Source organism: Martes martes (assembly GCF_963455335.1).
Source record: "Martes martes genome assembly, chromosome: 3".
In the NCBI taxonomy this organism is placed as follows: domain Eukaryota; kingdom Metazoa; phylum Chordata; class Mammalia; order Carnivora; family Mustelidae; genus Martes; species Martes martes.
The window spans coordinates 81,385,696-81,400,310 of record NC_137890.1 but is presented as its reverse complement, the minus strand read 5'-3'; the positions used below and the strand labels follow the sequence as shown (position 1 = coordinate 81,400,310).

The following is a 14,615-nucleotide window of genomic DNA, read 5'->3' as shown; positions in this document are numbered from 1 at the left end:
AAAACAAAACCTAGGGCCAATATTAAAATTAGATAACTTTTACTACACTACACAGAAGTTAGAGAAAATCAGCAACAATGACAGACTGTCCTTTTGACAGCTGACTTAACATTTAAGAAAGCTTCAAAAAGAACTTCAGCATTACTTTTCACCTGACAACTTGGTAAACATTCTTTTTAGAATTCCATACTAAGTGTTATTATTTAAAGGATATACTTCTGTAACTTTTGCCCCCCAAAACAGAATTTTAGAGAACTCAGGAATGTTGTAAATTCATGCATACTTCATAAATAATAGGAATTTGTTGCCATGAATCAAACAAAATAGTTTAAATGTATGTAGTCAAGAATATCTCCATTTAGATGAATGTCAAGTGAGCTATTCTGTGCTTCTTTTCTGTTACATTTTAAAATCACTGATACTTCACATTATAAGAAAATAAAGAAATGTAAAATACACTTCTGAATTAGTGAGATAAAGAGCTGACAAGGCAAGAATAATCGAAACTACTTCTAAATAACATTTTCAAGTTTCATTTATGCCCACAATTGGAGTGAAATGATAGTATAGCATCTAACTACAGTATGCTTCTCCATAGTATCAGCTTATGCTATACTTTTATTTATTTATTTATTTATTTATTTTTAAAGTAGGCTCCCTGGAGCCCAATGCAGGGCTTGAACTCACGAGTCAGATGCCCAAGTGACTGAGCCACCCAGGTGTCCCCCATGCTATGCTTTACACTGAAAATCATCTTTGGGGTGTCTGAGTGGCTCAGTCTGTTAAGCGTCTGCCTTCAGCTCAGATTCATAATCCCAGGGTTCTGGGATTGAGCCCCATGTAGGGCTCTCTGCTCAGCAGGAGCCCCCTTGTTCCTCTCCCTCCCAACCCCCCTGTGTATACTCTGTCAAATAAACAAAATCTTTAAAAAAGAAAAGCATCTTATTTATACACATTTTCCAATAAATTCGCAACTTCATCAACTTATTCTAGAAGGTGAGAAATGGTGAAAGCAAACATTAAGTAACAGGTGGCAAAGTTTCTGGTTTTAAGTCCAGAGTTTATGTGTACAAAAGATGGAATTCATGCTTACACAAGTAAACATCTACAATTTAAGAAAGAATTATAGAACAAAATATAGGTAGAAGAGCAAAAGAAATAAACAGATCCAAAAGGACAATTTTCTTTTTCTTCTTCTTCTTTTTAAAGATTTTATTTATTTGCCAGAAAGAGAAACTGAGAGAGTGGCAGGCAGAGGGAGAAGCAGGCTCCCCACTGAGCAAGGAGCCCGATGGAGAACTTGATCCCAGGACCCTGAGATCATGACTAGAGCCAAAGGCTGACACTCAAAACTGAATGAGCCACCCAGGCGTCCCCAAAAGGACAGTTTTCAACAGACATTATTTCAAGTCTTCAATTGCTTTTAAGTTTAACACACCCTTTGTTACAGAGATCACAAGTTTTTATGACATGATTTCTTAGATTTAATTCTTACTCAATAAATGAAAGATGTACATAGTAATAAATAGATGACAAACATGAACAAAACGTTTGCAAATAATTTTTAAAACTTCAGTGATGTGTAAATTAAATTAAGATGGCACCACCTTCCAAGGACCAGTTTAGCATACATTAAATAATACTCCTATCCTCAAACTTACAATACGGAAAAATGAATGCTGTAAGGAAAGTAATACCATTTTTTGGTGGGGGGTAATTTTGCATTGACCATCAAAGTTTTAAAAATATGTTGACATGGGGTGTTTGGCAGGCTCAGTCAGTTGGGCATCTCACTCTTAGTTTTGGCTCAGGTCATGATCTTAGGGTCATGGGATCAAGCCCCAAGTCCGGGTCTGCACTCAGTGCGGAGTCTGCTTGGGATTCTCTCCTCTCCCTTTCCCTCTTCCTCCTCACATGTGCATGCACACATGTGCTCTAAAATAAATACATAAAATCTTTAAAAAAAATATGTTGACACTTTGACCTAACAATTCCACCTACAGAACTTTTTTCAAGAAAATAAGAAAAGTGTGCCAGTTTGCAGAAATATTCATGAAAAACCTCTTTACAATCGCAAAGACTAGAAATAACTTCAAATAACTATTAAATGATTATATAAATATAAAAAAGATAATTCTATTTGACAAGAGCTAATATGAAATGTCAAATACTCCTCTTTCCTCACTCCAGGTCAAAAACAAGGCAAGGCTTTTTATACTCTTCTTACCAGTTCTATTCAACACTGTATTAGAAAAAGAAATAAACAGGGATCTATGAGGCCAAACTATTTCCAAGATAATACTAAGATTCTTTGCATTTTTCACTGTGGTGGCATTTATAAAAATGGTGCAAAAGCAGTGACAGGTAAAACTGCTGGGAGTTGAACCAAATTGTATTTCTTCACTATCACACACCTACAGAAAAGAAAAAGTGTCACCTGTACTTATGGTTGTTATAGCAACACCAACTGGTGAATACAATTCTGATACTAACTTGGAATTAGCATTGGACCCCACAGGTTTAAAGGCATAATCCCCCAAAAGACTGCCAGTCACTTCAGATGCCACCCATACTTCTGGCCAACTAGCTATAAATCTGGGAGGTTCCCAAGACCCCCACCCCCCCACCCACCTGAGGGGCCTTAGGAGAGCTCTATACTTACAATCATAGTTTTAATATTAAGGATTCAAATCAGGACCAACCAAATGAAGAGACAAAGGAGGGTAAGGTCTAGAAGACCCCAAATGCAGAGATTCTGTGCCTACTCTCTATGGAATCAGGTAGCATTTCCTACCTGGCACATTGATGAATACACCAACCAGCAGGCTGCATTGAGATTCGGTGTCTACAGTTTTTATTGATGCCTCACTGCATGTAACTGAACTCAATCTCCAGCATCCCTCTCCTCCCTTGACGTTGGCTGGCTAAAACCTCCAACACTCTATAATCACATGGTTGGTCTTTCTGGTGACCCTCCCTCAGCCTCCGTCATTTCACCTAAGTCTTAGCCCAAATTCAAGTGTAATCCAAAGGGCTCATAATAAGAAAACACAATCCCAATACTAGGGAAATTCCAAGGATTTAGTCTTTCTCCTAAGAACTAAGGACACAAAAGCCAGTAAACTTGTGTATTATACAATAGATGTCTGTGATGAAATAGTAAAAATTATCATTAATTTTACTAAGTTTAAGCTTTCGACTATATGTTAATATTTTGTATGACAGATAAACATGCATAAGCAGGGAAGCATACATAAACCACCTCTGTTTCATACCAAAGTACAATGGCTGTCTGAAGGAAAAATGGTAAAGTGCTTGTAAAATAGTTACATTGCAAGCTGAACTACTTTTTCATGAAATACCATTTTTACTTGAAAGAATGACAAACTGGCTATTGACATTTTCTTGAAAACAAATCAAGAAAAATTCACTTCTCTAGAAAAATGACAGTATTAGTTGCTGAGAAAATTTGAGCTTTCAAGTAAAAATTAGCGTCTTTGAAAACTGTATCCACTACTGTCAGCTTGACAGCTTTCTAAAGTGTCAACATTTAAAATAAAGTGTCAACATTCATAAGTTCAGTGCATCAATATTTTCCAAATATGTGCATTTTTTAATTGACTAAAGCACAATGTTACCAAACATATAAAGGTAAAAGATTCATTCACAGATCAATGAATCTTAATGTAATAAAGTATGAAAACCTCACTAGATGGTTTCAGATTCCACACTGTTAAGAAATTTTAAGAAACTGCCACTTGTCAAGTTTTGGTGCTGTGTCAAAAAACCTCACAACTATCCATAATTATCTGGAACAGTGCTCTCCTCTACAACCAAACGTCTATGTGAGGGCAGATTTTTATTTTACACAACAAGATATAGCACAGATTCAATGTAGAAATAAATGTGAGAAGATACCATATACTTGCTGTCTTCTATAACATCAGACTTTAAAGAGATTTGCAGAAATGTAAAACAATGCCACTGTTCACTAAATTTTGAAAATAATTTCATTATAGTTTAGTGTACAGTTTCAACAGTAAAAAATGGGAAACCGCAGGAACACCCAGGTGGCTGAGCTGGTTAAGCATCTGCCTTTGGCTCAGGTCATGAACTCAAGGTCCTGGAATTGAGTCCCCATCAGGCTCCCTGCTCAGAGGGCGCCTGCTTCTCCCTCTGCCCCTCCCTGTCACTCATGCTCTTTCAAATGAATAAATCTTGGGGGGTGGGGGGAGGGAAACCATACAAATAAAAAAAAAAAAAAGGTAGAGGAATGGGTATCTCGGACAGAAATATTTTATAGACACAGAAACTTCTGTTTTTTATTTCTTTTTTTTTAATTTATTTTTGTTAGAGAGAGCGAGCGAGCGAGCACAGGCAGACAGAGTGGTAGGCAGAGGCAGAGGGAGAAGCAGGCTCCCCGCCGAGCAAGGAGCCCGATGTGGGACTCGATCCCAGGACGCTGAGATCATGACCTGAGCCGAAGGCAGCTGCTTAACCAACTGAGCCACCCAGGCGTCCCGAAACTTCTGTTTTTTAAAGATTTATTTTTTTCTTTAATTTTTTCTGAAGATTTTATTTATTTATTTGACAGAGATAGAGAGCACCAAGTAGGCAGAGCGGCAGGCAAAGGGAGAGAGGGAGAAGCAGGCTCTCCACTGAGCAGGAAGCCCGATGAAGGGCTTGATCCAGGACTGTGGGATCATGATCTGAGCCAAAGGCAGCCACTAAACTGATTGAGCCACCCAGATGCCCCTACTTTTCTATTTTAGACAGAGAGAGAGAGAGAGAGAGAGCGCGCACAAGAGCGAAAGTGAGCACGCGCTCGAGAGCACCTGTGTAAGCATGAGTGGGAGGGGCAGAGGGAGAGAATATCCCAAGGAGGCTCAGAGCTGATTATGGAATGAGAGGTGGGGCTCAATCTAATATACCTGAGATCATGACCAAGAGTGGGGCACCTAATCAACTGTGCCACCCAGGCATCCCACAGAAACTTCTATTTCTAAAATAACATATTAAAATTTAGATTAAGTGAACCAACAGAACACAAAACTATATATAATATGCTCTGAATTTATTTTTTAAAACCACAGAGGCAAAAACTGTATTCAAGCAAAGAAACCAAAATTTTAACAGTAGTCCCTGCTAGTTAGTGGGATATGGTGACCAATATTTTCTTATTTCTAACCATGTTTCTTACAAATGTTCTGTAATAATCAGATAGTATTCTCGTAACTACAGAAAACGATTAATTTAAAAAAGGAAAGAAAAAAATTCTAGCATTCCATTAAAAGAGTAAACGAGGTTCTGATGTTTAGCTACGTTTTAGAATTTCCCAAAATTCTGGGGCGCCTGGGTGGCTCAGTGGTTTGTTAAAGCCTCTGCCTTCAGCTCAGGTCATAATCCCAGGGTCCTTGGATGGAGCCTCCCCTGGGCTCTCTGCTCAGCAGGGAGCCTGCTTCCCTTCCTCTCTCTCTGCCTGACTCTCTGCCAACTTGTGATCTCTGTCTGTCAAATAAATAAATAAAATCTTAAAAAAAAAAACTATTAAAAAAAAAATTCCCAAAATTCTAAGTTGGTCAACAGCTTATAAAGCACTATAACAGGGACGCCTGGGTGGCTCAGTTGGTTGGGCGGCTGCCTTCGGCTCAGGTCGTGATCCCAGCATCCTGGGATCAAGTCCCGCATCGGGCCCCTTGCTCGGCAGGGAGCCTGCTTCTCCCTCTGCCTCCGTCTGCCAGTGCGTGCTCTCTCTCTGACAAATAAATAAATAAAATCTTAAAAAAAAAAAAAAAAACCAAACACACTAACAGCCAAAAAACAGTACCAAAACAAATTTTAAAACTCTCATACCCCCACACTAAGTCATTACAAAGCTACCAGAAAGATAATATTTTTTAAACAGCTTTCATTTATATTTTAACAGAACAAGTTGGTCCATGTAAGTTTTTTTTTCCTTTTCTTTTTTTAAAGATTTATTTATTTGACAGAGAGGGAGGGGGAGAGAGACACACACACACAGTAAGTTGAAAGAGAGAACACAAGCAGGGAGCGTGGGAGAGGAAGAAGCAGCCTCCCCATTGAGCAGGAAGCCCAACTGGGGCTTGATCCCAGGACCCCAGGATCCTGACCTGAGCCAAAGGCAGAAGGCAGGCACTTACTGACTGAGCCACCCAAGCACCCCTGTCCCTCTAAGTTTTAAAAATACAGGGCTCTGGCTTAAGGGCAAGAAAGGTGACCAACTTCTAAAATAAAGCAACTAATAAAACGCTGATTTAAAATAAAAAATCAGAGACAAGAAGTCCAAAAATAAATACCTCACATACAAAAATTGAAATTTCAAGTTATGTAATTACAAATTAAATAAAATTCAATTATTACATATTACTTTATTTCTTCAATTCACTATTTTTTATTCTATGATTTTTACATTAAAATAAAGATACTAGGGACGCCTGGGTGGCTCAGTTGGTTAAGCGGCTGCCTTCGGCTCAGGTCATGATCCCAGCGTCCTGGGATCGAGTCCCACATTGGGCTCCTTGCTCCGCAGGGAGCCTGCTTCTCCCTCTGCCACTCTGTCTGCCTGTGCGCTCTCTCTGGCAAATAAATAAAATCTTTAAAAAAAAAAAAATAAAATAAAATAAAATAAAGATACTAGTTAGCAGGGTGGTGGCAGTGAAGTATGGAAGTTTTCAATTAAAACACTTCAGATGTATAACACATTGGGTAAAATAGACATAATTTCTGAAAAATCAGGGACCAAGTAGACTGCAAGTATAAAAAATTTTATATATATATTTTATCCTTAATATGGAAGTCAAGAGAAATAAAGTATTTCATATATAGAAGGTAAATAAAATCACTTACTGCTTACCAGGACTATGATGAGTTGCATATCCTCCATTCTGAAATTCATCTCCTGCCACATTCATTCTACCAGGATTAAAAGGTCCTACTGCAGTCTTGGTCTGTGAAGTCAAAGATGGGGTGTATGTTTGTATATTAACACCAAAATTACTTGACTGAAGTCCTTTAGCGACATCTCCCAAGTTGGTATTTTATAGTGATGTTATATGTGTAATCATTAAGTTCGTATCTCGCCCAGCATTCACAGAGCTTACACCTGTTTCTAAGGTTGTAACATTAGTAATAGGAATTTCAGAGTCGATTCTGTAGTGATAACATTATTACCCATTCCTGCATTTACCTTACTTCTTGAAAGACTGGAAGCGGAGAAATCCAAATCTTTGGTTCTATTTTTAGTTCCAGGAAGTCCCCATTCAATAAAATTGGAAGAATTTTTCTTTTCCCCTCCATTTGTTTCTATGTCCTCTTCATCATCGATAACAATTGTCTCACTTACATTTCCCTTCTGAGAAAGCAAATCTCTTGAGGAAGGAAGAATTATGGAGTAATTTCCTTGTAGCCTTTCATTTCTTGATGAAGCAAACATAAAATTTCTTTGATCAACTATTGCTGGAGTAGAAGTCGAAGGAGGTTGTACAGATTCAATAAATACGACATCATCATCATCATCTTCTACTGATGAATTTCTACATCTGTTAACTAAAGGACTAGCTGGGTTACCAAATGAATTTCCTGTATCCATGAGACTAGCTGCCATGGCTTTATGCTCTAACAAAACAGGAGTCTGTTCATCCAAGTCTAATTCTCTCACTGAACATTTATCCATGCCAAAGAACCTGTAGGAGACAGAAAATAGTTAAAAAAAAAAAAAAAAAAAAGTACTAGTATGATTACTGAGTTTTATCACAATGAAATAACACAAAGGAAATTTTAAATTCTCGTGACTTTTACTAACTTTTAGGGAAAAAATTATTATTTTGTTTTTTCTCTCCCACTAACCATTTAATGCTTACCTCAGAATTTGATGGAAATTAATCATCCAATTTGTGGTAGTCCTTTAAAAATTTACTCATAGTACTCAATTTAACCTATTTATCCTTTACAATGAAAAAAAACCCACAAGTCTTCCTTTGAATTAGTAACAAAACAATCCTATCAGATACCAATAATCCTTGGTCTAAGCTATAATTACTGTACTTTTATCTACTAAAATAACTATGATATAGTCTAATCCTTATTTCCCTAGTATCTTTTGTCACTGATTTTCAAATTCGCTGCTTCCGACATAACTTTGATTAAATCTTTCTTGTTTTTGTCCAGAAATTGCCAAACATTGTTATGGGTGTTTTATGTAAAATTCTGAAAACAGCCCCATAATGTAGGTATAATTTAATCCACTTAGCAAATCAGGAAAGAGTGGCGCCTGGGTGGCTCAGTGGGTTAAGGCCTCTGCCTTCGGCTCGGGTCATGATCCCAGGGTCCTAGGATTGAGCCCCATATCAGGCTCCCTGCTTGGTGAGCCTGCTTCCCCCTCTCTGTCTCTGCATGCCTCTCTGCCTACTTGTGATCTCCACATGTCAAATAAATAAAATCTTAAAAAAAAAAAAAGGGAGTAAGGATAAGAGTTATCATTAAAACAAAGATATAGGGGCACCTGGGTGGCTCAGTCGTTAAGCGTCTGCCTTCTCCTTGGGTCATGATCCCAGAGTCCTGGGACTGAGCCCCATATTGGGCTCCGTGCTTGGCGGGAAGCCTGCTTTTCTCTCTCCTACTCCTCCTGCTTGTGTTCCCTCTCTTGCTGTGTCTCTCTGTCAAATAAATGAATAAAATCTTTAAAAATAAAATAAAATAAATAAATAAAAGACACAAATAAGACTGTTTTGGGGACGCCTGAGTGGCTCAGTAGGTTAAGCGTCTGACTTCAGTTTGAATAGTAATCTTAGGGTCCTGGGATTGGGCCCCTAGTCAGGCTCCACCCTTACTCTGCTTATCTCTCTCCCTTTGCCGCTCCCCCTGCACATGTTCTCTCTCTCTCAGATAAATAAAAATCTTTAAATAAATAGTGTTTTAGTGTTTTGCCCTTTTGTATTTACTTTTAGTGACATCAGTTGTTTTTATTTCCTGCAGGTTGACATATTTATCTTTTATTTTTTTAAGATTTTATTTCCTTATTTGACAGAGATCACAAGTAGGCAGAGAGGCGGGGGGGGGGGGGGGGGAGGGGGAGCAGGCTCCCTGCTGAGCAGGAAGCCCGATGAGGGCTTGATCCGAAGACCCTGGGATCATGACCTGAGCCGAAGGCAGAGGCTTTAACCCACTGAGACACCCAGGAGCCCCAATATATTTATCTTTTTAAAAAACTGTGGCAAAATAGGGGTACCTGGGTATCTCAGTCAGATAAGTGCTTTTTTTTTTTTTTTAAAATATTTCACTCATCCATTTAAGAGAGAGCACAGAGGGAAAAGTGAAAGGGAGAAGCAGACTCCCCGCTGAGCAGAGAGCCTGCTGTGAGGCTCAATCCCAGGACCCTGAGATATGACCTGAGCTGAAGGCAGACACTTAATCCACTGAGCCACCCAGGCACCCCAAGTGCTGACTCTTGATTACAGCTCAGGTCTTAACCTCAGAGTCATGGGTTAAAGCCTCATACTGGGCTCCACAATGGGTGCGGAACCTACTTGAAAAAAAAATTTGTGGCATAATACATATAATATAAAACTTACCATTTTAACCATTTTTAAGTGTACATTCGGTGTCAGTTTTTTAAAACTTTTAAAGAAGGTTTTATCTATTTATTTGAGAGAAAGAGTGAGCATATGCAAGGGGGGAAGGCAGAAGGAGAGGGAGAAGCAGACTCCCCACTGAGCAGGACTTGATCCTAGGACCTGAGATCATGACCTAAGCCAAAGGCAGTTAACAGACTGAGTCACCCTGGCACCCTGAGAATATGTATTTTAAAATTTGCAAAAGTTTCTGGCTAAATTCTTTTTTTTTTTTTTTAAGATTTTATTTATTTATTTGACAGAGAGAAATCACAAGTAGGCAGAGAAGCAGGCAGAGGGGGAGGGGGAAGCAGGCTTCCTGCGGAGCAGGAAGCCCAATGCAGGGCTCGATCCCAGGACCCTGAGACCATGACCTGAGCAGAAGGCAGAGGCTTAACCCACTGAGCCACCCAGGTGCCCCTCTGGCTAAATACTCAACTTATTAGTTGAATAATTCATTAGCCATTCAATATTCAATTATGTTTACACATACAATTACATAGAATCTACATAGTAAAAAGAATCTGTTAGATTTTTAAAAAAACATTTAGAGAGAGAGAGAGGGAGCACGCTCCCGCACACACATATGCATGCAAAAGGGGAGAGAGAATCTCAAGCAGACTCCCCGCAGAGTGCTGAGCCCAACTGGCAGGGAGGGGGAGAGCTTGATCTCAAGATACTGAGATCATGACCTGAGCCCAAACCAAGAGTCAGATGCTCAACCAACTGAGCCACCAAGGCACCCCAAGAACCTGTTGTTAAAAAAAAAATTAGCTCAAATAGAAATGTTTAGATTATGACAAGATTAGCACATGATGAGAAAAGTAAACTAACTTAATGAACCTTCAAAAATTAAAAACCAACAGGAAAGTACTTAGAAATATTTAATTATTGAGGTACCTGGCTAGCTCAGTTGCTAGAACATGTGACTTGATCTTGGGGTTTTGAGTCTGAGGCCCACGTTGGGCATAGATTACTTAAAAATAAAATCTTAAAAAAAAAAAAACACCATAAAGAAATGATTGTTTTAAACGTTCATTTTTTTGGCCACTTGTAACTGTAAGCTCTATAAAAAATAATCAAGAGGTAGGTTACAAAAACTGTTGTTAATCACTAATTAGTCCTAAAACATGTCCTGTTGCATCTCTGCAGACTTATACTGTCAGTCAGGTCTTTCTTACTATAAAAATACATATTTACATGAAAATCATCTCAACGCAAAAGCCAATTTCATGTTTAGTTCCTGTTTAGTGAGTATCTGCCACAAGCATTCCCATTTAATCAGAAATAAAATTACTATCTAGAAATCAAAAGCTTGAAGGGATTAAGCTGATAGAACAATAACATACAACTAACTTCATTTCCTTTTAACAGCCATAAACAAAGGTAAAGTTTCTACTCCCAAGGAAAGAAAGAACAAGAAAGAAGCAACAAAAAGAAACAAAGCAACAAAATTTTACAAGCTTAATAGTGAATGGATAAGTAGTTAGATCTCAGCCTCTCTGAGATAAAGCAGCTCTAAGAGTGGAAAAGCTGAGAGAAACATCCTGATTCATGCTGTAGAATTTTCAATAGGCTCAGAAACCAGTAGCTCCAGATATTCCTGAAACAGGGGAAGGGGGAGCTAAAATGAGTTTGTGAGATCCCAGATCCAGTCTTTCCCTCCAGGTTGAGGATGACAGGTTTTTCCTACCCTGACACAAGTTCTAGACTTTTATTCTTTAAGAAAAATGGCTTTTCTAAGTGATAACTAAGTCAGTGTACTTGTTACCTTGCCAATCTTAGTCCCTACTAGTTCCCTTTCTCTGTGAATGCCCAGCATAGCTCTAGAACCATACCTACATCCTACCAGCTCACAAAACTCCATGCAATGTGAAATATCACCACTTCAAGGATCCTAAGAAAATTACCTAACTGAAACAATTTCCATTCCCAAAAGCTAGGCATAGCAATCTACCTCGTGATGCCACAAGTCCTAGGTCTAACTAACTAAAATGGTGTACTGTGAAGAATAGAGTTAAGTGCAATGTCAAGTTTGGTAAGGAACAACAAGGCCAAGGGGAAGGCAGGAATACTACAATATGAGTTATTCTAATCTCAAGTTTCTTTTCAGTGACCAACTGTAAATTGTTGGATCAGCTTTAAAGGACAAAATAGGCAGGATCTAACACTGTACTGAATCTCAGGTAACAGATATATAGAATCAGTGATTTATTTTTCCAAATCACCATCTTCAGATTCCCAATAAAATTTTTATTCAGACTCCCCAAAAAATCATTATTCAGACAAGGACTGGTGTTAAGAAACCATTAACTGAATATCTGACAGAGAACTGGACATTTTATTGTACCAAAATGAAACATCACATAGATTACTTTCTGGTACAAGGAAAAGACGCATTAACTTCAGGCTGTCACTACCAATTCAGTGATCAATCTTAGAACCACATTAGTGTAACTACTACATTATATATTTCCTGATGTACTTCTACTGGGAAGACTGTTAAGGTACTTAAGTACAAATCTTCCTCAAGTATAAGACAAACACAAAAAAATACTCTCTGTCAACCTTAATACAACGTAAGATTCAGTACATTTTTCTTTAATCCAACAGCAAAGAAAAAAAGCAGTTTTATCCATTGTGAAAGAACAAGAAGTTAAATTCAAAGTATTAAAAATGAAACGAACTTAAGACCTATTTTGGAACTCTAGAAAATGCCAGTGGTTTTTATCAGCAAGCATTACCAGTGCTTTCCCAGGGATTACCCAGGTTTGGCTCTGAGGACAGGGTCCACCTAAGCAATTAGCTTTTTGCCTTCAAGACAGCAAAGATAAATCGCATAACTGCGGCACTAAGTGTATTAAGCAAAAAAATCAGGGTGCCATTACTCACAAAGAGTATGTTTTCTTTTAATATCCGGCAACGTTTCACCAGGTAAGTCTGTAGGTGATTCCTGATCCTAGAACGACAGGAGAGAAGAAGGATGAGAAATGATTTAGTTACAGCCAATTTGGAAGCAGCACCAACTCCTAACTACCAGAGGGAGGAAGTAAAGAGTAAGAAATCAAGGAGTATCCGTGCTCCTCCACCCTCCCCCACCCCACAATGTTGTGGGGAGACGAGATTAAAAAAAAAAAAATCAAAAAAAAACCCAAAACTGTAAGGACCTCAACGACTAGACAAAGCTACATCTCGTTCTTTAAATTGCAAAATGGAAAGCGGAGGACAGCAAGCTTGATCTAGAGAGGACCACGCGGGGTGGTTGGAGGGCAAATGTTACCTTGACGCCAAAAAGGGAACTGTATTCCCTCCTAACTTTGCACACCCAGCGTCATTCCCGTCCCTCCCCGCACCAATTCAGAGATGAGGGAAAGCTCAAGTCTCCGCCAGGCTGCTATCTCCTACAATTGTCCCAAGCAGTTGCTATGACTCCGAGACTTCCCGGCTCGTCCGCCATTAAAAACTTGCCCGATTTAGACACGAAGAGAAGACACGAAATGCCACGAAAGGAAGAGCAACGGAAGGGGCCGGATGGGGGAAGACGCAGCACCCGCGACCGGAAAACCCTGGGGACCTCAGGCTACCGCGGACTCGGTGGGAGCGCAGCCCGGAGAGCGGGAGAACGAACTGAAGCGCCCCTCCCCCCACCCTTCCACCACCACCACCCCCCCACCACCCCCCCACCACCCCCCCCCGCAAGAAAAAAGGAAAAATACCCCGCGACCTCCCACCGCCCGGGCCCGGGCAGCGTCCGCCTCACCCAGCCCTCCCGGCCTCGCCCTCACTCTCGCAGCCCTTCGGGCCGCACGCGAAGACGCCTGTGACAAGAGCGGAGCCCGGAGCAGCCCCCGAGGCCCCGACGCGGCAGCGCCGACAGCGGCCGAGCCGCGGGGTATTAATCCCGGGTCGGTGGGAGGCTCCGGAGGCTGCCCTCACCCATTTCCACCTCCCCAGTCGCCTCCGCCTCCGCCTCCCCCTGCCCTTCCCGAGGCTGCGCTGCTCCCAGCTATCGGCGGACCTGGACTGGAAAGACAGCGGGGATAAAGCTCACCCGGTTCTGGCCGCGGCTCCGCGGAACGAACCTCCCCTCCCCCGGCCCACCCCCCCCTTCGGCAACACGCACAACTCGGTCCAGTCCCGGGTTTAGCGCTGGTGAGGAGGAGGAGGCGGAGGCGGTTGTGGAGCGGCGGAGCCGGGGAAGGCCCCGCCCTCCGCACCCTCGTTGGCTGGCTGGAAGGGCGGGCCGGGGCGCCTCGGGGACGTCCATTGCTACGTCTGCCTTCTTTCAGGAAAGCCCCTCGAGGCGGGTGGTCCGGAGGGCCGTCCATCAGGCGCAGGCCACACCCCCCGACTTTACCTTTCCACTACGCCCTGGGCCGGCGCTCGGCTTTTGGCCGCGTCCCCTCCCCTCCTTATCCCCGCCTCCCAGACCACCCCCACCCCCAGGTCCGTCAGGGTCAGGCAGCCCGAGTTTCGGTGCCCGCTGCACCGGCCTCCGGCTCGGTTCCTGGGCGCCCAGGGTGCTCTCCAGGGCCCCGCACAGCCCGAGGGACGGAGGCCGTGGCCGCCTGCCCTAGCTCGGGCCTGGGCGCCCAGGCCCCTGGAGCCGCTCCCAACGACCCTGCCCGAGGAGCGACGCGGCCTCGATGTCCCCAACGCCCTCCCTGTCCAATGCCTGAAGCCCCGCGTGAGGGGCGAGCCCGGGCAGGGGCTGGAGCGAGGCAAAGTGGGAGGTCGGAGCAGCGCGTGAAGTGAGTTCCCGAATGTGCTGAGGGGAGTGGGAACACTTCCACTCTCGCCTCACCCCCGTGGGGAATTGTCCCCCCACCTCCCGTCATGGCTGCTGGAGGAGACGACGTCCTCCATTTTGTCGGGACTGCTGTGGGAACTTGGGACCAATTCAAAACCAAACCCCGTGGGGCTGGGAAACTTGGCCCCGCGAAGCCCCAACTGGGCTCCGCCATTCGGCCGAGGGGATAGCCCTTG

General features: G+C 42.0%; 1 protein-coding gene across 4 annotated transcripts in view; it reads right to left on the bottom strand.

Annotated features, from left to right (window-relative positions):
• ZMYM5 (zinc finger MYM-type containing 5) overlaps positions 1–13,789 on the bottom strand; it is a 37,646-nt gene extending 23,857 nt beyond the window's left edge. For 2 of the 4 annotated variants that reach the window (XR_013966529.1, XM_080798290.1), the window contains exons 1-4: positions 13,648–13,688; positions 12,522–12,588; positions 7,208–7,703; positions 6,875–6,968 (exon numbers count right to left, since the gene is read on the bottom strand). Coding sequence is in view for 3 of the 4 variants with exons in the window: in XM_080798290.1 (XP_080654416.1) it covers positions 6,875–6,968; positions 7,208–7,693 (580 nt within the window). In the remaining variant the exon portion in view is untranslated. The other 2 variants (XM_080798289.1, XM_080798291.1) reach the window with 2 other exon arrangements.
• Positions 13,790–14,615: the final 826 nt, after the last annotated feature.